Below are 24,831 nucleotides of genomic sequence, written 5' to 3'. Positions count from 1 at the left end.
TGTTAAATACGTTAACTGTATCTTTAAACAAATAAAACTATTGGATGTCAATTCCACATCGTATTATAAACCTTATGTTGTTAAGTGTAAAGTTTATAATTACAATTACGATGTTTTCAAGCAAATACCAAACAAATCAATCGTCAAATATCTAGTGCGTGTAACGGAACTGTGAAGTCCGTTACTCTATGGTTGAGTTTGAACATCCTTTCTGTCAATAAATTATTTCTTTCTATAATACGTACTTTAAAAGAAAACATTGACTTTTTGAATGATTTCGTTTGAAATATACAAACATAAATACTTTTAGACATTATTCGTTAGAATCATTCGGCGCGAATGACTTTCGTTACAAAGTCAAGTGTCAGAATGATTAGTGACAGGATATAAACGTTGATATTTTAGTAAGGCTAGTGTTGTGCCGATACACCGGCACATTGTCAGATTTCCTTCCGAACAATACGCACGAAAACAGTCTTGTCAATTGATTAAAAACATTATATACTTTATCTCTCTTAACTCTACATGTAAAAATGTACAGTCAGCTGCATTAATATTTATACATTTATTAATTCAGAAACTTGTATACGTCTTCGATTCCAAAAATATATACGCTCGTATCCGTCCATATACTTCTAACGATGAATACATAACAAGAGTCTAAAGTATTGTTGCAAACACATTTGCGCAGCTCACTGTACATTCGTCATATTTATTAATCTCTTAAACTGCCAATCCTTGACTTTTTTAACGCTTAATATACACTGGACAATACAATGTAATAATTACAAACACGCGATTATTTTCGGTTACACGCAAAGAAACTAGTTAAAAAAAACAGTAATGGCATTTACAGAATATTACGAAGGCTTAAGACAATTACTATTCCAATTTGGCATAGCCTTGGCATACTCGTCATTACCTCCACATCCATATTTACCCAAATAATCCATCTATAGTTCGCAATGTATATCTATATCTACATACTTACATATAAAGAAGAAAGATTTGTATTTTTGTGTGTATCGAAAAAACTCAAAAACTACTGGACCGATTTCAAAAATTATTTTGCTATTAGATAGCTACATTAAAACTGAGTAACATAGACTATATTTATTACTGTTTTTTTTTAATTCCGCGCGAAGAAAATCGCGGGCAAAACCTTATAATATAGCAACCCTAAAAGAATGGTCTATGATATCTCTATTGAAGAAATTATTAGCTCTATTATAAAAATAATTTATCATATTTCTCGATCAAAATATTCATCAAATATAAAAGCGTTAAACAAAACTTCTGAGGGACTCGGAGCCTACCCAAAGTTAGTAGTAACTAGGCCATATTCAATGCTGGCCCAGTGCGGCTTGTCTTCACACATATCTTTGAATTTTTCCCAGATATGTATAGGCATCACGACGTTTTTCTTTCAATTCATTGCAGAGGTATTATGATTTAACTATATCTTAGTATAGATTTCCACTGTGGTTATTAAAAACCGAACATCAAATATCTATGTGCCATCTTTTATTCAGCAATCAATTGCTTTAATAGATAACACAAGCACATTGCGTACTAACAAAATAATACATGCCATAAAGAGGTTTCGTTGCTTCATATTAAGTTTTAAATATATAAAAATAGGCACTGTCCGTCCATTAAATTATGTAATAGTACATAAGATACATAAAGTGACTTGCTGAATATTTAATGCCACATTATATGATAACGTAATAATTTATCAGATGCAATTTATATGTTGTAAGATATACTAGAGTATGCCCCTGACTTACTTCATGATAAAGACAGGGATGACGATATGTTTTATATAGAAATGCTAGTCAGACATCAACGGTTAGTGACACTAGATATTGCTTTGTCATTTCATAGTGTTTGGAGCGTCAGTGGCGTAGGGGTTAAGCATTTATTTACAATCTACAGATCCTGGGTTCGAATCCCGCAATGTACCAATGTGTTTTTCGATTTAAATCTGTACATTTATCCGATGTTCTTACAGTGAAGGTAAACATCGTGATGCAACCTGCATATATCTAAAAAGAGATTCAAAGATATGTGTGAAATCAACCCGCAGTAGGCCTAAGTTGATTATGGCCTAGTCACCCCTAACTTAGGTTAGGCTCATAGCCCATCAGTGGGGACGTATAGTGAACTGATGATGATAGTGTTTTAAAACTATAATTATGATTTATTATAAAGAACGTAACAATTTTTTTATTCTTTAACGTAATTTTATTCGTTCTTTAACTCTATTTTCATGTTCACGACTTACTTTTATTCAACAATCAACTTATATCGATAACTTTTTATTACATTTCAACTACAAAAACAATTACTTTTAATTACATTTTTACTGTAAAATTAGACATGTGACATGCAATTTAATTTATCCTTTTGCCTCTGTCTTGTCAAAAATAATAAAAATAACAATATGTATCGATGTAATTGTCACACAGTGAAACTCTACTGCGTAATTAACATATTTTATAGCTTCATTTCAGCCTTTTTTCCGTTCCCATCCTTTTATTATAAGAAAGTGATGGGAAGGGAATTGGATGAAAGAAAGTAAAGAGAAATATTATCTTTTATGTAGTCCGGTGTCCGTCGATAAAAAAATATATGTTAGTCTTGAATGCAAGAATAGCTATACGAATGTTACGGTCTATGACCTAGTTGGATACCGTGTCAAACATCAAAGATGCTCTGCCCATACTAACACTTTCACCTACTAACATTCAAATTTAAATCAAAACCAGAACGTAGAAGTCAGTGTTTTGCAATTAATAAACTTATTAAACAAGTAAAGTCTCATTTACTTCGAATTATGAGGTATTAAATAAACTCTATTACAACATAGTCATCGCCCGCGACTCTCTCGAATTAAAAAAAAACATAATTAGTAGTCTATATGTTCTTCCAGGCTATGTTCTGTGTTCAAACATACATCCATCCATCTATAATATTAGTAAGATAATTTTTTAACAAGGTTTTGAAGACAGCTTGAATAATTAGCTTAGCAAAATAAAAAAATCCGCTATGGTTTACAAAATTTGAACTAAAAACCCAACTATGCTTACTCGATAGTATTAAATCTCTATCAATTATACAAAAATTATAAAGGTCGTTACCCACTTGTGCGGACAATTTCGCCGGGCGACCGTTTCGAGGCCGCGATGACGCAACCAAAGGTTGGCTCACACTCCGCTGTTCCGGTCATCCGAGATCGCACGTAACGAGTTGCGTCAAGATAACACGTTTCCATTGCCGTCGACACAAGTTCTGTGGCGATTTATTTTTTTGCACAAACAAATATGACGCTCTCTTACCATCATCAACCTGCCCTTATCCCTATCGAGGGTCGGCACAGCATGTACTACTCCTCCATACATCTCTATCAGCCGTCATATCCGAGTCTACCCCCTTCTTACGCATATCCTCTTTCACACAGTCATTCCATACTTTTTTTGATCTTCCTCTACCCTTGTAGCCATCCACATTCAATCTCATTACTTTTTTGCTTATATCATCATCATCCCTCCTCATAACATGTCCAAACCACGCTAATCTTTTACTCCTCAATTTCTCGATCACTGGCGCTACTTTCAAACTAATATGACGCTCTCTTACCATCAGAAAATATAAAGCATTTTGTACATTACCTTTCTGATCTTTTTTGTATAATACTAGCTGTCGCCCAAGACTCCATCCGCGTGGATATATAAAAAAACGTAAGTAGCCTATATGTTCTTTCAGACTATGTTCTATACGTATGCCAAATTTAATCGAGATCCGTTCAGCCGTTCTAGAGATATCTTCAAACACCCATCCATCCATCCACATCACATCCAACTAAACATTTAGCAGCCTCTTCAAGGCATAAATTCGAAAAAAAAGAATGAATAGTATCCTATGTCCGTCTCCTGGCTCTAAGCTACCTCCTCACCAATTTTCAGCCATATCGGTAAAGCCGTTCTTGAGTTATAAATAGTGTAACTAACACGACGATTTATGAATTTTCTAAGATTTACACATAAATGTAACAATTTAATGCATAATTTTTTTTAATATAAAGTGTGTACTTGACCTAAATAAATGTTATCTGATACGTTCACTCGAGAATTTTGCATAAATAATTATGAAACAGTATATTTTGAACAAAAAAAGATTTGTATAATATTTTGATTTACTTTTGTAAATTAAATTAAGAATAAATATCCAAAAAACATCCTGTATTAATATATATTTTTTCATCATACGATATAAAGTAACCTATAAAAACAAAAACTAATCTTTCCTAATAATATTGTAAATGGGAATGTTTGGATGTATGTAAGTTTGTTATAAGATATCTCCAGAACTCAACGGATCTCCATGTAATTTGGCATAGATGTAGAACATAGTCAGGAGAAACACACTTCTTATTAACTTTTTTAATGCGCACGGACGGAGTCGCCGGTTACAGCTAGTTTAATACAATTTTAAATGATATCCGATTTTGTGTCGACAATAAGGTACAACTGGTAAATCGCACAATCTTACTCACACATGCGCATTCATTAAGCGGCAAATGTGTACACACGTATGTGTGCGTAGAGGAAAGAGTTTTGTGGGACAAGAGACAGGTTCTACTGTCTCCGGAGCTATATGACCCCCTTTCTGTTTCTTATACACAAAAATGTGCAATTTTACAAGATATTCGACTCGCAAATAACAAATGAAATCAGATTTGAATTAATCATTTGTTTTTCTCAACCGACTGAGGATGGTCATATTTTTTTACGCGTAACTGGTGAAATATCCAACCAATGGCCTATTAATTGTAGAGATTAGTGATGCGTCATTCGATCAGTATTCTCCACCTGACTGTCATCGAGATCAGTTGTTCGACTATTTTGGTTTTTTAATTAACAAAAAGAATAAAAAAATTCGGGGCCCTGCACTATTTTTCTTCCCTCCATCTCGTCTAATGTGACGATCCCAATTTCTACAGCCAATATATTCCACTCGTTAAGTCAAACGACATTAGTACGACTGGTCGCAATTGCTATGCGACTATCCGTTTATTATCCGATAATCAAATACTACAAATAAACTACAAAACCTAGTCACCACCATATAAAATATATGAATTATAATTAAATCGGAATTCACAAGTGTACACAAAAAGAATAGTTTCATAGTTTAAAAATAAAAAAAGGACAAAAAACCAAGGTCACATTACTGGCGTTAACACTTTTGCAAAAAAAATGTACCTGTTTTTTTTTCAAAGATAAAACTTATGAGTTTTTGGTGCTGTATTTATGAAACATTTAGTCAAAAACTATTGAAATTTATTTTTGCCGATTTATCGATTTATTTGTATACCTATTGACATCAACGCATGACATCATGACATCATCAGCTCACTATACGTCCCCAGAGGGGCTCGGAGCCTTCCCTAAGTTAAGGGTAATTAGGCCATAGTCAACCACGCTGGCCAAGTGCGGGTTGACTTCACACATATTATTGAATTTCTTTTCAGATATGTGCAGGTTGCATCACGATGTTTACCTTCTCCGTAAGAACGTCGGATAAATGTACATATGTAAATCGAAAAACACATTGGTACATGACGGGATTCGAACCCAGGACCGGCAGATTGCAAGTCAAGTGCTTGACCCCTAAGCCACCGACGCTCCATACCTAACGCATAACCTACCGGAAATGGTTCTACTAACTTCATATCCTAAAGATCTATCAAGTAACTAGATTCCTAACTTGCTTTATGAAAGTTACAATTTTAATTCTTACTAATCTTATTAAGTTAACTTAGGTAGACTATTTTACAATAACTATCTTTAATATTTTTAAAGTAATATTTTGTTTTTATCGAAATTAAGAGTGTGTTATTAAATATGAAAATTATATGAATCGTGTTTCACGTAATGTACGACAGCATATGCAGACGCATTTGGAATTAACAATTTTGGATATCAGGCAATAAGAAATAGAAAAAAAAAATTCAATACAAAAACTGTTTATGAATTTATTACATGTGCTGTTTACACCGAGGAAAATCTTAATTCAAAACTTGTAAAGCAGATAAATATTGTTACGCGTTGTTTAGACTATAAGACAATTATTGCTTTAATTTGTATGCAACAGGCAAGAAGGCTTGCATTGTGTGAATCGACCTTTATACGTTGAAGACATTTCTACGAAGTTACTAATAAAAACCGAAATCACGATTTGACATAATTCCAGAAATATATTTTAATAAACCAACTAACATTTTCATTGTTCACAAGTTTATCCTCGTTCAACCAGTATCACAAATAATTAAATATATATGATTAATATGGTTTATACGAATTTACAAGAACTTAATAAACCTATAAATATTTTCCTTATAAGATGCTAATAAATTACGTCATCAAAACAAATCATGAAATTCAAGCATTCCTTCAATCCTCGTATTACTTTGAGGAGTTTAATTAAATAATCATTATCAGCACTATCGGTCCCACTAAGGGGTTGGGGGCCTACCCTAAGTTAGGGGTGACAAAGCCATAGTCAACCACGCTAGCCCTTAACACATGCAGACGGGACCGCGGACGAGAGCGAAAGCGTGCCCGTGGTCCCGTCCCGATGCGTTGGAGGAACAGAGGGGTTTAGTGGTTATGCCTCCGCTATGTAGGAGAATCCCACATAACTACCGCGTCACCCCCGGGGCGCGGATTATGCATAAAGCATTCCCCTCTGAAAAAAAAAAGAAAAAAAGCCCTTAACACATCACTCTTTGAATCTCTTCCTCAGATTTGTGCAGGTTGCATCACGATGTTTTCCTTCAACATAAAAACATCAGATTAATTTTTATTACCCATCATAAATATATTTACTATACACATCATACAATGGTCAATAAATTAATTTTACACAGTTTTTGTAATCTATAAATTTAATGTCATTTGTTCACAGATTATACGAAAGATGCATTTACATTAGAGAGGGTACGTAGTAAAATCCAAGATGGCGGCGCGTCCCGCCGCCGTGGTCGTGGAGCGCGCCTACAAGTATTATGGCAAGCAGGACAAGCCAGATTACAAGCCGGTACTCAATTACCTCGATATGACAGTCGAGAAAGGGATCATGTGAGTAAATTACTTTTTAGATTTTAAGATAAGATAAGCCTTTATTCGATGACCAGTACATAACTTTTTTTTACTACTTTTTTTTCAAACAGAAAAAATAGAATTATAGCTTTGTTTTCAGCTTCCAGTTGCTTTGGCAGGATGTCCTTCGACATAGGCGTCCCCTAGATTTTTCCATAGTTCCTTGTCCCGGGCTAATCTTTTTTTAGATTAGTTTTTGATAAATACTATTAACAAGACCTTTGGAGTTACCAACAGTTGCAAATGATAGAGAGTTTGTAGAGGCAGCAATCGTTGCAAAAATCGAGTAACTTGGCTGCAAAGGAATGAAAGTTTTTTTATAATTATTTTTCAGGTTTCATTGCCTCCCCTTTTTCCATATTTTATTATGTCTGCTTTCTAGTGAGTTGTCGAGCTTTGACTTATCTATTATATACCATTGTACTATCGTCAACAAAAGTGTCTTATTATTTTATATGAAATAAAAAATTGTATCTAAATTCTTTACAACCTACAGGTTAGTCAGAATCCCTGTCTACCCTCATTTAAATTCTTGTATCAAGTTTACAAGTAGTCGGGTCATAAATGTAGCCGTAAACATATCTTTATAGGTTGGATCTACATTGTCAAATTCCCCTAAATTGAAGAGGAAAATGACATAAATTATAAAACATTATGTTCAACATATTTATAAAAAAAAATGATTCCGCCCATCCACGATCGTCATAGCACTAATAAAATAATAATTGCAATATTATGCTAATAAAAAAATATTTAGAAAAATAATATGTCTTATTTAGAACTGTTTTATACTTCTTCAGGTTTTTACGTCTCATGTTTTCTTAACCTTGGGAAAAAGGTTGACGTATTTACTTCAAAACTGATATATAAACACGGCTAAACACTCACGTATATTCGTCCGGTGGCGGCACCTACTAGTTTCGAGTTACTGGTATTATTTCGCGGACACGGCCCGTCGCTCACTCGGTACTACCACTAAATAATACCAGTACCACTCATCCTCATGAAGGGCCCCCGATGGGCTCGAAACTAGTCGGTGCCGCCACCGGACGAATATACGACAGTGTTTAGCCGTGTTTATATATCAGTTTAGTGTAATGTCTCACGAAAGTTTGAATAATTTAATACTTACTTCAAGTTTTTAAAATATTCACGCTATATAACGTCACTCAATGTAACACATCTGTCCAATTAACCTCCACTCTCTATAACGTTAAAAAATCCTGGGTCCCTTGAGTGAACCTAGGATCTAAGGAACGGCGATTTTTCTCCTGAGTTTCTTGCTTATCCAAGTTAAACTGTATCTTATTGCAATTGAGTCTTTGATGAATAACTTCTATTGTTTCTTGCAGTTACGGCCTTCTGGGTGCCTCGGGTTGTGGAAAGACGACTCTCCTCTCCTGCATAGTGGGTAGACGGTCATTAGACGGAGGAGATGTCTGGGTGTTGGGGGGGAAACCTGGGGAAAAGGGGAGCGGCGTACCTGGACCCAGGGTTGGATATATGCCACAGGTAATTATTAATCTACAGTACATTAACATATTGTTATCTTGTCTGTTTATACCCTCAAAGTACTTGTTTTATTTAAAAAAAAACCCTCTGTCCATAGGACATAGCATTGGTCGCGGAGTTCTCAGTACGAGACGCAGTATTCTACTTTGGTCGTATCTACGGCATGTCAATGAAAAAGTTAGTGGAACGCTTCGACTTCCTAACAAACTTACTGGACTTGCCCAGCGGTGGGCGGTTGATCAAATCGCTGTCTGGAGGTCAACAAAGAAGAGTGTCTTTGGCTGCTGCATTGGTTCACGAACCTGAACTTTTAATTCTGGACGAACCAACAGTCGGTCTGGATCCTGTTCTACGTGAAAGGTTAGTGAATACACAGGTCTGGAGATCGAATTCCAGTTATCTACCCTCTTCCTAACTTATTTTTACAAGTTGAGAAGAGAAAGTAGACTTGGTGGGGAAGGGAAAATACCCTCTTTCTGTTCGTCCCTTCCTTTGTCGTCATAATTAGTTATATAAAAATATCTATATGTTACAGGAGGTTTTTAAAATATTTACACAACGAAAATGTAAAAAACTTTTGTAAGAAATTATTGCCACATTAAAATTACATAAAGCGCAAAATAAGTCACGTTACAATAGAAAAATAATAGTATTTATGATAAAAAAAAAAAAAACGCACGCAAAAAATTGTATACAATCTGTCTTATTTGAATAGAAACAACTTATGTATTTGTTATCTGTAAAAATGATTACAACACGAATTAATAAAAAAAATATCAATCGTCATGTCACTATTCACGTTTTGTAGCAGCACGTGATTTGATGATTAATTTAAAAAAAATCACGATATTATAACCTGTTCGTAGGTTCGGCCAGTTTTTTAACTGTACATAATCTATAAAAACAAATTTATTATTCTTCTATATAACCCACGTCAAACGTGACTTTAAGGAAGATTATAAATCATATTCAAACAAAAATATTTACGTTCCAGAGGACCTATCACGAATATTTACGTCACGCGCATTCGTAACGTCATCGATAAAATATGTCAGAATTTTTATGAGATTTGGTATCGACTGTCGATTATCGTGAATCATATAGTAGTACAAGGATGCCGAACATTTGCGCATCAATTTGTCATTTTTCTAAAGTAATTTTTTATAAAGGTCTTAGAAGTGTTATCAAATTATTTTCATTGCCATTATTGGATATATAATAATTATTTATCTACACAAAACATTTTTAAAATGTCTTAAAATCTCTCCTCATAATACTCTTTTAATATTTTTTTCATTCTGTATAATTCCATGATTTCAGATAAGCCCAAATTATCACATGCAATTGACTCGCAATCCCTATCCTAATAGCACCTTAATTATATTAATTACCAAAAAAAATTAATATAAAAAAATTCATGAACCTACGTCATTACACTCATCAAATAGAACGATTATTAAAAAAAGTAACATTAAATAATATATTTTAATTTACATTAATGAATCATGATTAACATAATGAAGTATTTCTGAATAAGATTTTACAACACCATATCTACATAAATACAAGATATTTTTTTGCCCATAGTGTAATTAATATTTTTTGTTACATTACTTGAAAAATTATTAAACATTTTTTTTCACTTGCTTAATTAGTAGCCTTTTTCTTCCAGACTGTTTTCTACAACTTTTTTTTTCAGAGGGGAATGCTTTATGCATACTCCGCGCCCCGGGGAGGGGGGGACGCGGTAGTTATGTGGGATTCTCCTCCATAGCGGAGGCATACCCACTAAACCCCTCTGTTCCTCCAACGCATCGGGACGGGACCACGGGCACGCTTTCGCTCTCGTCCGCGGCTCACTATTTTCTACAACTATGCTAAATTTTAGCAAGATCCATACAGCTGTTCTGGAGATATCTTTTAACAAACATCCATCCATTAACACATTCGCATTTATAATATTACTAAATATAAATTGAGGAGTAAAAGAATAGCGTGGTTTGAACATGTTATCCTGGGTTCGAATCCCGCCATGTACCAATGTGTTTTTCCATTTCCGATTTACATATGTACAATTTATCCGACGTACTTACGGTGATGGAAAATATCGTGATGCAACCTGCACATATCTGAGAAGAAATTCAAATATATGTGTGAAGTCAACTAACCCGCACTTGGCCAGCGTGGTGGACTATTACCTAATCACTCTTAACTTAGGGTAGGATCCGAGCCCCTCAGTGGGGAGGTATAGTGAGCTGATGATGTACTGATGATGTATGATGATGAAGAAAAAAGTAATGAGATTGAATGTAGAAATATGGAATGACTGTGTGAAAGATATGCGTAGGAAGGGGGTAGATTCGGATATAACGGCTGATAGAGATGTATGGAGAAGTAGTACATACTGTGCCGACCCTCGATAGGGATAAGGGCAGGTTGATGATGATGATTTATAATATTAATAAGATGAAACATATAATTTCGCACTTAATAAAAACCTTATTATTTTCGTCTTCCAAATATCGAAGTCGTAATAACATTTAATTTTTTCTGTGCCAAGGATCTGACAATATTTAAAGAACAATTTAGTAGTGAACCTTCATTGATTTGCAGAACATTAAGAGGGAAAACAAACTTGACCCTATAAAGGAGTAAAGCAAACATGTGGTACAAATATTTCACAATTTAACCAAACATAAACAACCTTTGGAGAGACCGAAAACATTAATAATTATAAAATAAATATACTAAACATACGAACATTACCGCCAGTTTTCACTGCCAAAACATATTATCTTACTTCTTACTTACTAATATTATAAATGCGAATGTTTGGATGGATGGTTGTTGATGAAATTTGGCATACATACAGAATATATTCTGGAAGAACACATAGGCTACTAATTAAGTTTTTTTTTAATCGACAGCTATTATAGACATAATTATATCTCAGTTTTTAAAGAGAGTGAAAATGGTGTCCATATGGTTTTTTTCGACAATGGAAACTTACGGTTATGGTGCACCTATCTAAAAAAAACTATTGAACATCTTTGCATTCACTTTATCATACTAAAAAAATGCGTAGTTATTTGAAAATGAATGCACCTTTACAAAACATTGTTCTTTATCAACGGCGGTAATAAAAAATCAAAATTAACCATTAAATTGTAAAAAAATATATAATTTATTTTTAAATGTTGCCAGCATTGAGAGAGCATAATTTCAAAAAGGTTCTACTTCCAAATGTGCCTAAGGGAAAATTTGTTCTACATTTCTGGATTCGGAGTCATAAAGAAGGCCTTGTGTTCCTTAAAAGCAATTGTTTATGACACCTGTATCTGACCAGATGGTCACTATAATTTGCTTTAAAATAACGTAGTAGTTCGCTTGACGCCATTGCCACATCGCCCAGCAATGATCGTCTTGCAATGCGTTGAGAAACGTAATACGTTTTATATCTTTTTGTTATTCATGACGTCTAACCGATCTTTGCTTAACCCAACTTCAATGCAAGTTTCAAAACTATATTAGGGCAGTTTTGTTTTATTTACATATACAGTATGTGTTAAATTGTGTTCTGCTTTTATGTTGCGTAGACTATTCGTTTATCATATATTACTTCTTCTTCTTAAATGCGAAAGTTTGGATGAACTGATGTTTGTTACAAGGTATCTCCGGAACGGGTCAACGGATCTTAATGAAATTCGGTACGGATGTAGAATATAGTCTGGAAGAACATATAAGCTATTAATTAAGGTTTTATTTAATTCCGTGCGAACAGAGTCGCAGACAACAAGTAATAATTAATATATTTGCAATCATGAAATTGAGTTTAGATTTTAGACGCTACTGTTGAAAACACATATCTGATTTTTTTTAGTACGTCACATTTCTGCAGACAAACTATATTTTCGGTTTAAATTCTACTAGACGTCGCCAGCGACTCCGTCGACGCAAATTAACAAAAATAATTTCACAAATTATCTATGAGTTCTACCAACAGTGGTAGAGCCCGCTTTAACATCTTCGCACGAATTGTCCCGGCTCGCCCGGTGAAATACCACGACCGCTCAGAAGACAGGCGTCAATTCCGCGTTTCGTCTGATGAGTGTGCGTCCCGGAGGCCTAATTTAGTCCTCTTTCCCTTCCCACCCTTTTTCTTATAAGGAAAAGATGGGAAGTGGAAGTGGACTTTACGGATGCATGGGAAGGGAGAATATTTTCTTTCGGTGCATCCTCTCCTCCGTCGATTAAAGGTAGGCAACGCATATGCAACTGCGTATGTCTATGGGCAACGGTCACTTCGCTATTTTAGCGATTTCAGGTGGCCGCTCGCTCGTTTGCCACTTTATGATATAAAAAAGATAAAATAGCTGTAACATTTGGGTAATTCATTTCTCAATATTATGTTTATTGTTCCCGCAGTTATTAATCTTTAGCTACTTACTATCTAAGTGTTTATACAATGTCCAATCTGGAATTGCAGCAACAGAACATCGCATGTTGCTACCGTGTTATTATTGAAATCAAAATGGCGCCTGTCACGCGATGTCGGAAGGAAATAATTTATGTTTTACAACTCATTGTCATTCTCAATACTTTGTATATTGTTTAATCATGTTGAGAAATAATCGCGATTTGTAATTGTTTCATAATATTATTTCATTTTTATGCAAATAAACTAGCAGTCGCTCTCGACTTCGTCAACGTATAATTTAAAAAGGAGCCTATAACCTCGTGCATCAGCCACCTTCCTGCCAAAGTCTGGTCAAAATCGAATCAGCCGTTCCGAAGATTGCCTGACACAAACGCGCCTTTACAGACAGAAATGTTTTTTATCGATATTACAAACAGACACTCAATTTTATATATATGTACAGCACTTAATGACACATTTTTTTCACAACACAAAAATTTTAAAAACCAATATTTGCCTCATTATTTTTGGCAACCCTATCGCTATGTTTGCAACAAAACAAAACTAAATCTAGCCCCTTCCTTTTCGTTATCATTAAGTTCTTTGAATAATGATGACAAAATTAAACGGTTATTACGTTGCATTAATTTTCAGGATCTGGGACTTCCTTGCCGAGCTGGCCAAGGGTGGCACCACCGTTATCATCACGACACATTATATCGATGAAACGAAACAAGCTCATAAAGTAAGAATTTCACAGAATTTTACTCCGTTTGAGTTTATATTTCATGATTGACACTTCACATCACTAACAGACTATTTTCCACTAGAGCTGAAAGCTTTTTTTTGTAACTGAGTGGTCAGTGTTTGCCTTGAAGAGGCATTTACATCTTCAACCCGCTTGAGGTGGCTGAGAGCAGATGGCACTTAGCCTGAACCTCGTTTAAGAGTAACAAGACTTGAGGGCTCGACTCGGGCTGTTATTTCGTTGTTACCAGATTGGAGCTGAAAGCTGTGTTGGTTTTGGTCATGTGCAAATCACCAAGATCCAGCTATTTCTATTATCAATGTTCTCTGTTGTACCATCTTCTCTGACGCGTCTGTCTCCCGTCTCCTGTAAATAGCAATCGCGAAGTGCCACAATGTAAATAAATTTATTACAAAAATTAAGCTCCTCGGTGAGGACGTATAACTGATGATGATTACATCGTTATATATGGTTATTTTCTCTCTAAATAGTTATCAAGCAATGTACCCGAAAAGTTTGAAATTATGTATTTACTTTAGCAAGGTAAAATAATGTTTTTTTTGTTTTCACTTCCAGATTGGTCTACTCCGTGACGGTCAACTGTTAGCGGAAGACTCTCCAAGTGAGATCCTACGCAAATACAACTGTGATACATTAGAAGATGCATTCCTCAAGATGGCGCTGCGACAACACGAAGTTACCAATAGGAGACGTTCGAGTAAGCTTATTGTCCTTTTTTATATATCATAAGGTGGCAAACGAGTGAGCGGCTATTTGAAATCGCGGAAATAGCGAAGTGACCGTTGCCGTAGACATATGCAATTGCATATGCGTTGCCTACCTTTAATCGACGGAGGAGAGGATGCACAGAAATAAAATATTTTCCTTTCCCATACATCCCCTCTTCCAGAAAGTTCACTTCCACTTCCAATCATTTTCCTTATAAGAAAAACGGTTGGAAGGGAAAGAGGACAAATTTTTAATCAGAATTAATGACTACTTATCAGTCCAATAGTTGTTTACATTACAAGCCTAAATTTAAAGTCATAGACACTACTTATTACTTATTACTTACTTATTTTAACTTGTATATATAACCGTGTAAAAGTGGGTTTAAATGGTATTTTGTTTGGTAAATGACAACACTAAGGGAATTTAGGTACGCATCAATTAACCCGTGCTGGTCGCACCGCTATCACCGTTACGCGACGTGCGGTGCTTCCGTCGCGGGATAATTAACGCGTACCTTAAATTTCATAGGTGTTTGTTAGAAGGTATCTCAAAGCTTCATGGATCTTGCTAAAATCAACGTGAAAGACAGGTGTGGAAACATGCTATAATTTCCTTTATATTTCAGCTCTAACGTCATCACCGGATGTGATCCCGGAGAGCAGCATTGCAAGTAATCCAGACAGCCGCTACCAGTCGCGAGACGACTTCAATATTGTCACCAGCAGTACTGATGTAAGTATTACTATTTTTTTTTATTTCACAAAGTGGTAAACAAGCAAGCGGCCACCTGAAGTAGCGAAGTTACCGATGCCCATAGACATACGCAATTGCATATGCGCCGCCTACCTTTAATCGACGGAGGAGAGGATGCACAGAAAGATAGTATTTTCCCTTCTCATGCATCCTCTCATTCGGAAAGTCCACTTCCGCTTCCCATCCTTTCCTTATAAGAAAAGGGTGGGAAGTGAAAGAGGATTAAATTAGACCTCCGGGACGCACATTCATCAGACGAAACGCGGAATAGCTTCCACTTGACGCCTGTCTTCTGTGTGTTCGTGGTATTTCACCGGGCGAGCCGGGACAATTCCTGCGAAAATGTTAAAGCGGGCTCTACCACTGTTAAACTGCACCTTATTTCAAGTTAATGTCGTACTGTGTTTGGGTTTCTGAGACCAAAATCATTGTATGAAACATATCATCAAACATCAGACAAAACTAAGATAACAGTATGTTTATACGAAGATTTCGGTCTCAAAAACTCACGGTTAATTATGCAAATGTACTACGTAATTCGTAATTTTACAGATGCTCAATACCAAAGAAAAACCATCAAATTGTTCAAGTAAATCCAAAGCGAGGTATAGAGCTGTCTTTATTAAAAGTATTCAGCAATTTTCAAGACATCCTGGGTAAGTAAATTCATATACATATAGATTTCAAACTTCAAATAAACTTTAAAATATGGCACAACTTTTGGACTCCGGATTACGTCATTAGGTAAAATTTCTAATCATCTATATTCTTTTTTTTTGACACCTATTTTCTACTATTATTTTTAACTAGCAATCCAAGCGACTCCGTTCAAATAAAGTTCAATAGTAGACTATGTGTTCTTCCAGACTATGTTCTACATGTATGACAAATTTCAGCGAAATCCATGCAGCAGTTCTTGAGATATCTTCTAACAAACATCCATCTAAACATTCGCATTTATAATATTAGTAAGATATAATTATTATATTTGGATTTGTATCAGAAAAAAAGATACACAAAGCCTTCCTAAAATGTTTTAATGAATAAAGGAGCACATGACGTTAGCTTTATTTAGAAAATCGCGCCATAACCATGTCACGTTTCCCGCCAAATTGGTCAGCGTTAGACGTGATCTGATTATCTATACATATTCATATTAATAGAACCGAAGCGTCTGTATGTAATATAAAAAAAAATATTTCTTACACCAGACGCTTGCCTTGCTGATAACGAAGAATCAATTTTAATTTTGTCTCTTTGTCTATCTGCAAAGCTGCGTTTGTTCTGGGTATCTCCGGAACAATGCACACGGGAATGTTATGACCTACTTTTTCATCTTTAATTTTGCGTTGACGGAGTCACGAGCGACCTCTAGTTTAAAAAATATATTTATTAAGATATACTACGCGTCGTTCGTTTCAGTGCTAAAGTCATTTTTTTTTTTTCTTTTAATACACAAACCTAATGTTGATAGAAAATTTCATTAAAATGTTTCTAGTCGTTTAACCGTTGGTTTCTGAGACTAAAATCTCTGTATAAAACATATCGTCGTCCCAACAATTTTGATATAAGAAATCCAAGGTCATTAACCTGCCCTTATCCCTATCATGGGTCGGCACAGTATGTACTCCTCCATACATCTCTATCAGCCGTCATATCCGAGTCTACCGCCTTCCTACGCAAATCCTCTTTCACACAGTCATTCCATCCTTTTTTTAAGGTAAGATATCAAAAGTGAGGAATGTGAGTTTTGATTTATAAAACGATAAGAATTACATATTTTGTGACACTATTTATTTTTACATCGAACTTTAAATAACAGCAGTACAATGTTTAGAATATTATTTGACTGTATCTTTGATTTTAAACCTTTCTTTTTATTTTATAAGTAGATGTCTTTTTAATATTATAAATACGAAAGTCTAGACCTAGATGGGATGGTTTAGGAATAATTTGCATACATCACGTACGCTGCATTATGCATTTCAAACGCGTCAAATAGTGAAAGAGTGACTATAATATTTTGACATATGTCAAAGTACACGATGTTGTTATTAATTATATTACTAATTAAAATTGCACACACTCTTACACATCTGATTACTAATTAAAATTACTTTCATTTAACTCGTGGTTATTTATATTTTATTGAATTAAAATTTTGAAATAACATAACCAACACACATAGAAATCATAAATTGAATTTTAAAAATGAAAACTAGATGGCGCTGTTTTCAATCTTACAAATAAAATTAAAAATGCTAATCTTTGGATTTATGGATGGATGGGTGGATGTTTGTTAGAAGATATCGCCAGAATGGCTACATGGACATCTCTTAAATTTTTCATAAATGTTAAACATAATCTAGAAGAACATATACTCTACTAAAGAAGTTTTTTATTCGGCGCAGACGGAGTGGCAGGCGGCAGCTAGGTCTTAAATAAATCTGTTTATTTACTAACCTGAACTATATTTTAAACTTATTACAGGGGCTTAATATTCTCAGTACTGTTTCCCATCATACAAGCGGTTGCCTTCTTCATGGCAGTCGGCAGCGACCCGCGCGACTTGCACGTCGCTGTTGTTAACGAGGAAGCGGCTTCCTCACCATGTAAGTGTACTCTAACTCTGATTCAGTTGATTACTGTAGGGTTTCACTGCCCTAATTTCTACGGATATCTGGCATGTTAAAGGCTATATGTTTGCACAGTGGGTTTAGTACGTATATTTGTGTCAATCACCTGTTTCGTCACCCACAATTATGTCCAAATTACTGTACGTTTCTGAGACCAACATATCCATTTAAAACATATTGTTATATATATCTTGTCAATGATATGTCGATATGTTTTATACAGAGATTTAGGTCTCAGAAACTCACGGTTAGTATTAAATTTTTGATGTACTATACGCCTTATATTGTGCACAAATTTTTATACTTTATCCCTGAAGATACAATGACGATTGTCACAAATTTTCTTGGTAAGCCCACAAACACACATACAAATATTCTGTTTCATACAATCTATTACTACTGTTAGGAAGAAATCCCACACTGTGCCGGTGTAATGGCTCAATATTAACCTTACTAAAATCAACGTTGTCCCCTCACTAATCAATCTGACACTTGATTTTGTAACGAAAGCACGCCATTCGCGACACAGTATTGTAACTAATAATGTCTAAAACTACTTCCTACTTACTAAATTTCTTTCATAACAATAACCTTAATAAATACTAAACCATATGTTTAGAAAGTCTAAGGATAACGCTAATATATTTTAGTTTATGGAATCCATAGAGAAAAAAGAATATTCAACATTTAAATTAAAAAAAGTCAAGTTTACTTATCTGTATTTCCATTCAGACGGTCTAGATATTTGCAAGAACAGTAGCTTGGTGACTGTGATACGACATGATGATGATACCTGCGACCAGTATATGCTGAGCTGCTGGTTCTTAGAGGAAATGGAGAAACGAAGACTCTTTCAGGTATGGACAATCACTTTTAGTAAACATTACTAATACAATAACGTTTAATTTACAAAAAAGCAATCGTAAACAAATCTAAGAAAAAACGTGTATGTATTTTTGTTACCGATAAAATATATTTAAAAAAACGGCATGCACAAAAGAAATCTTTCAATATCAGGGTCCTGTTATGGTTTGTTAACAATGGGTTACTGAGTCCGAAAACTCCATTTAAAACATTGTTACCCTTGTGTCATAGATAATGTCAGGAATGACTATACTTTTTTATATAGAGATTTTGAGCTCAGAAGCCCATAGTAAGTAAAAGTAATAATAGTTCTTAGTACCGCCAATTTTTAACAATCATCAATACAGTGTAACCAAGAATATATAAAACTGGTGAGCTTCAATCTTATTCTTTACTAGTTGAGCTTGCGACATCGTCCGCGTTAAATGCTGTCTTCAAGCTACGCGGTACTAGACTTATAATATATATAATTAAAACAAAACTTAGTAATTAGCCTATGTGTTTTTTCAGACTATGTTCTACATTTAAGTCAAATTTCAGCTAGATCTATGCAACCGTTCTGGAGATATCTTCTCACAAACACAAACATTCATCCATCTTAGCTTTCGAATTTATAATATTAGTAAGATAATAGGATTAGAAGAAATTCAAAGATATGTGTGAAGTCAACCCGCACTGGGCCAGCGTGGTTGACTATGGCCTAATCACCCTTAAATTAGGGTAAGCGCCGAGACCCTTAGTGGGAACGTATAGTGAGCTGATGATGATGATAATGATGAATAGGATTAGTATAAGATTTTTAATGCACCTCAAGCCTGATTTCACACAAGTTTACATACAAATGTTGTCGATTACGATACGATGATTTATGACAAATATTCGGTGCTAGGCTGCCATTTACCTTTCTATATGTATTTTAGACAGGTCGACGCTGCGTAGGTAGGCCTCCCGCACGATGGACCGATGGCCTGGTTAAGGTTGCGGGAGTGCACTGGATGCGGGCAGCATATGACCGGGCATGATATAAAGCAATCGATGGGGGAGGCCTACGTCCAGCAGTGGATAAATCTGAGCTGATTATGATGATGATGATGATTTATTTTAATCTACCAGGTACCATACAACAGCACAACACACGGAAAGCGCGCTCTAGCGACACGCAAGACATACGCTGTACTACACTTCGCGCAAAACTTTAGCAGTGCTCTGGGCGCGCGTGTGCGTGATGGCGACGTGCCCGATGATATACTGCAGGACAGCATTGTTAGTGTGTGGTTGGATACTGCCGGTATGAAACTTTGTTACCCAAATATCTGTATAAAAACATGTACAATGATGGTTAAATGTCTTGTACTTTCAGCATTGAAAACATAAATTTGATTTGTTCTTTCTTTTTATGCTTGTTGTTTCTTTTGTATATTTTTTTTGTTTTTAAGAATGTTTGTTTACATTATTTTATATATGTAGTCAAGCGGTTATCTTATCCATCTAGCTGATTTTTATAATTATTTGATTATAAATATTTTCAAATAACTCTGCTGTTAACTTCTTGTGAATCGGTGCGCAGAATATTGGGTTTATTGGGGCACTGAGCCGCGTCACCTTGCGCAGCCAAAATATTTTTAAACAGTTATAATTCCACCCTTGAAACAGTTGTTTTAATATTTTCTTTACTTATTTGTTCCAGACTATCAGATATCCAATTTCATTAAGATGCAGCTACACAAAGCTTACGAACAGTTCACGAGACGCGCTATGGCCGCATGTGGACTCAACGAGGACCTTGTACAGGTTATATAACTGAATACTAGCTTCTTCCCGCGACATTCACGTTCACTTTCATATAGAAATCGACGTATAAAGACAACAGTGATTTTAATTTCTTATATTTTTAGATTCCCGTTCGCTTTGAAGAGCCAGTCTATGGATCAAAGGAGGCCCAAATGGTTGGTTTTATGGCACCCGGCATTATGATCACGTAAGTATTAAAATAGAATGGAACATAAGATTTTTTTATTTATTATAAGGTGGGAAAAACACGAAGCGGTCATCTTAATTCGCCAAATTGGCGAAGTGACCGCTGTCCACAGAAAGTGAATATCTCCTTCCTATGCGTCCCCTTCCTCCATCTTATTCTTTGCGGGTCGCAAATCTCCTTTAGTGTACACAATCGTAATGGCATTAAACTTGTTAATGTTGCAGTATAATTTTCTTCCTGCCGGCCATTGTAACATCAACATTGATGATATCTGACCGGCTGGAGGGTGTGTGGGAGCGCAGCGCAGTGGCGGGCGTGCGCGCCAGAGAGATGCTGAACGTGCACTGCGCGCTGCAATCTGTTGTTATACTGATGCAGGTGTGATATACTATGTTTTAGATTACATTTACTGCTTACTATGTCTAGAATAACACTGTATATAGAAATATAACCAATATGAACGCAATGTAAATAAAAATGATATCACAAACAATAAAAATCACTATTAAATTGAGCTACAAATGCCGAAAAGCTCATTAAAACATATTGTCCTTTTCAACAGTGTTACATAAACGTTTAACATTTTCACTGCTGTTGGGGACAAATAAGCTCATATGACAAGCAGTCAGCTCCAAAGGTTTCTAATTATAAATTATTTCCAGACCCTAGAGATGATGGCACTGGCGTTCTGGGGCTATAGTTTGCCGTCACGCGGTTCGCTACTAGCATGTGGCGCGCTGCTGTTCCTGCAGGGCCTCAGCGGCATGTGCTACGGCTTCCTGCTCTCAGTGCTCTGCTCCAGTTACACTGTCTCCTTCTTTGTGGCTACAGGAAGCTTCTATCCTATGATACTGTTGTGCGGTAAGTCAGTTTACATACATCCCCACTTAAAGACAGAGCCTATCCTACGTGAGGGGTGATCAGACCTTAGGCCTTGTAAACATTGGTTACAGTCCATTGCCAAATCTAGTGATTCCAGTGGTCCAGGTAAACTTCTTAGGGTCCGCGAAGTTCTAGCAGCGTCGTAAGGAAAGTAAAGTTGAGGATTTCCCAAGTCACTTATCGTAGACTTACTTCTTTGACTCGTTCAGTATCACTGACTTACCTGATTCACTGATGAATATCTACAAAACAATTGTAGTGGCATGGAACGTGTTGAATAACTCCCAAACAGAACCACCTTCACGGTTCACTTTAATGCAAAAATCATCGTAGCAATTAAATGATAATATTCGCAGGTATCCTCTGGCCTTTAGAAGGTATGTCAGCTGGGTTAAGAGCAGTCGCATTGGCTCTGCCCTTCACTGTACCTTCCAAATCTCTGAGAGACATCATGGAGAAAGGATCCTCAATAACAGATGCCGCTGTCTACAATGGCTTCCTCATCACAATGGCGTGGATAGTCGTAACAATTAGCTTATGTTTCCTTAGACTTAAATATAAGAAAACGTAGTTTTATTTCTTATTGTACGCTCAACCGGGTAGCTTGTATATAGCTTTTATATTTGGTAAAGTTTTTTTGTATATTCACATGATTTAATTAATTGTAGAAATTAGAAATAATATTACTATTTTAAGTACTGTTTCGAAATTTAATCGAAGTTTCGTCGTAATGGAGAGAAACTGAAAGCTCTATGTAGATGGCGCCAGAGTCAACAGTCCGGTGTCATGTCAGCTTTTATACATAATTCTTAGAGATTTTAAAAACCTGATAGAATTGCATTTTTGTTCTATTAATAATTTTTGAACTAATTAAAAAATACTTTTTATTTTCAAAAGTAATTTAGTTGCTATGACTAAAGTTCATAGTGTTTTTTAAACAAAGTATTATTTGTATGTCTGTGGTACATTTACTGAGGGTTTCTGACACAAAAATCTCTGTATAAAACATATCGTCTCTAGATAGAGGATTTTGATCATAGATTTTGGTCTCGGAAACCCACGGTTAGTCCTACAGTCACTCTTGACCGTGCTGCCATCTATAGTGAGGAATAAGCAGCTTATTGGAAAGAAGCAAACATGACTTTATTACGAAGTTTATTATTTCTTTAGAAATGTCTTTTATACCGATTTATTTAAAGACGAAACATAGGTTATTTAAATATTTTTATACGAGAATTTTTATCTTTAAAATATATTGTATATTTACGCATTTATATTAAAAATTCATTCCAATCAAAAAGTTTGAATGCAATAAAGTAGAAGAAAATTGGTCGATGAAAAAGAACTTTTTGGTTGGTTTTAACTATTTTTTTAGCACTTGTAAATATCATTCGCGTAATTTTATTTGCTCAAAATTTTTATTGTGATGAACTTGAGTTACCATACCTTTAATTTCTTATCTTTAGTGCATACATTTACGAATTTTTTTATAAACAAATATCCAGAAAAAGTATACTAAACTTGTTAAAAAAAACTATTAAAAAATGGTTGTGATTTCAGTGAAATACGTCCTTTTGTGTTGAGGCGTTTACATCCTCACATAATTTTAAAAATAATCAATTTTTAGAAAAAAACTGGTTTCTATCGTGGACTTCCGCGATAACATTTATCATTATTTTTTTAAGATTAGTTACTTTAGAGGAATCACTGTATAACCTAAACATGTATATGGATCAGGGCATCTGAGATGCGTGTGATTTTTGGGTATTTATAAAATATTTTTTTTATACAAAAACATTTAGTTTTATTTCCAATTCCGCCTTAAAACCGTAAATAAAACAACTATTCAGATATAAAAATTTATATTATAGGAAATATTTTGGATTCAACAACAACTTTCCTTCCTTGCGAACCCGCGCGCCCCACTACCGCCATGGCACATACAAAAGTCGTACAGATTATAAATATACTTATTACAAATGGAAATTAAAAACTTATGAACAAAGCAACTGAAATACATTAAGTACACGTTTACATAACAATTTAAAAAAAAATTGCAGAACAAAATACATAAAAATTACTAATATTGCTTTTACGGATCACTCGTTATGCCAATTTGAACCTTAATACAAGTTAGTTGAGGTTGTAAATGCATTGACAAAGGTTGCAAAACTTATATAATCATTTTCCTTATCAAAAAGACAATACTTTCAACTCTTCCTCGTTATTTAAAACCAATTATATTAATCAATATTAAGCATGCTAGTTCGACTCATTTTGGTGCATGGCATTTAAAATGGATCTTATGAGTGCATAACAAAGGATCCCAAGGCGAAGCTGCATGACACCACGCACCAAAATGTGTCAAAGTTTAATTAAAAAAAGGCGAGGGCGCGCCGGATTTCGTCTCCATAATTCGTTGTCATCTACCCACTCGAGGTTCTCCCTGCGACCATATCACATTGAAGCCAAACTCATTGTTCCCTCGACGTAGGTAAAGAAAAAAAAACTGCATTATTTTTTTTATTTGCCGCGTTCGGTTTTCGCCTATCTACGACCTAAACTTAAATAAGAATCGCTCTCCAACCACACAACAGCCGTCTCACTCTAACACGCCGTCTTTTAACTACATACAGAGCTCGCATCTCACTCACACCTGGGGTCAAAGTCAATTCCGAACAAATAAAAATCACCTCTCAAATATTTGCTTCCGAAGCAAATCGTAACTTTAGCTTGCGAAGGCATATTTTGATAATTATCACACATTTATCACTAACATTTTTCTATCGGCCAATAGCATCGTGTACGCTAACTAGCGGGGGAATTGACTGGGCCCCTTACAAAGTATGAAAAAAAAAAAATAATAAAAAAACTAAAACTCAACACATCCTATACAAAAAAAAATCATTAACATCAAAAATGTCACCGAGATTTTTTTTAATACGACTCAGCGCTATTGTTACTATCGAAAAATTGATTTATTCTTTTACATAAAATGTTGAAAGTAATTATTATGGACGTACAGCCTTGTTTAGGCAAAACTACATAATGTTTATACAAAACTCAACAAAAGGCGACTAAAAAACATCCTCACAATATCTGCAAACATAATTTTACATAAGCTTTACACAATTAAAGTACAA

General features: G+C 35.0%; 1 protein-coding gene across 2 annotated transcripts in view; it reads left to right on the top strand.

Moving 5' to 3' along the window:
* The window catches only part of LOC106116292 (ABC transporter G family member 20), a 55,925-nt gene extending 33,008 nt beyond the window's left edge, over positions 1-22,917 (top strand). For both annotated transcript variants that reach the window (XM_013310062.1, XM_013310061.1), the window contains 15 exons: positions 6,973-7,145; positions 8,519-8,678; positions 8,776-9,038; positions 13,750-13,840; positions 14,420-14,561; positions 15,201-15,307; positions 15,881-15,984; positions 17,819-17,940; positions 18,697-18,821; positions 19,942-20,116; positions 20,516-20,619; positions 20,724-20,806; positions 21,031-21,184; positions 21,469-21,667; positions 22,045-22,917. In XM_013310062.1, coding sequence (XP_013165516.1) covers positions 7,024-7,145; positions 8,519-8,678; positions 8,776-9,038; positions 13,750-13,840; positions 14,420-14,561; positions 15,201-15,307; positions 15,881-15,984; positions 17,819-17,940; positions 18,697-18,821; positions 19,942-20,116; positions 20,516-20,619; positions 20,724-20,806; positions 21,031-21,184; positions 21,469-21,667; positions 22,045-22,259 — 2,166 coding nt within the window. In that variant the 5' untranslated portion in view covers positions 6,973-7,023 and the 3' untranslated portion in view covers positions 22,260-22,917. The remainder of the gene's footprint in view (positions 1-6,972; positions 7,146-8,518; positions 8,679-8,775; positions 9,039-13,749; positions 13,841-14,419; positions 14,562-15,200; positions 15,308-15,880; positions 15,985-17,818; positions 17,941-18,696; positions 18,822-19,941; positions 20,117-20,515; positions 20,620-20,723; positions 20,807-21,030; positions 21,185-21,468; positions 21,668-22,044) is intronic.
* The last annotated feature ends 1,914 nt before the right edge of the window (positions 22,918-24,831 follow it).

The sequence above is a fragment of the Papilio xuthus genome, unplaced genomic scaffold (genome assembly GCF_000836235.2).
Source record: "Papilio xuthus unplaced genomic scaffold, Pxut_1.1 DF827756.1, whole genome shotgun sequence".
In the NCBI taxonomy this organism is placed as follows: Eukaryota; Metazoa; Arthropoda; class Insecta; order Lepidoptera; family Papilionidae; genus Papilio; species Papilio xuthus.
This window is presented reverse-complemented; position numbering and strand designations above follow the sequence as displayed.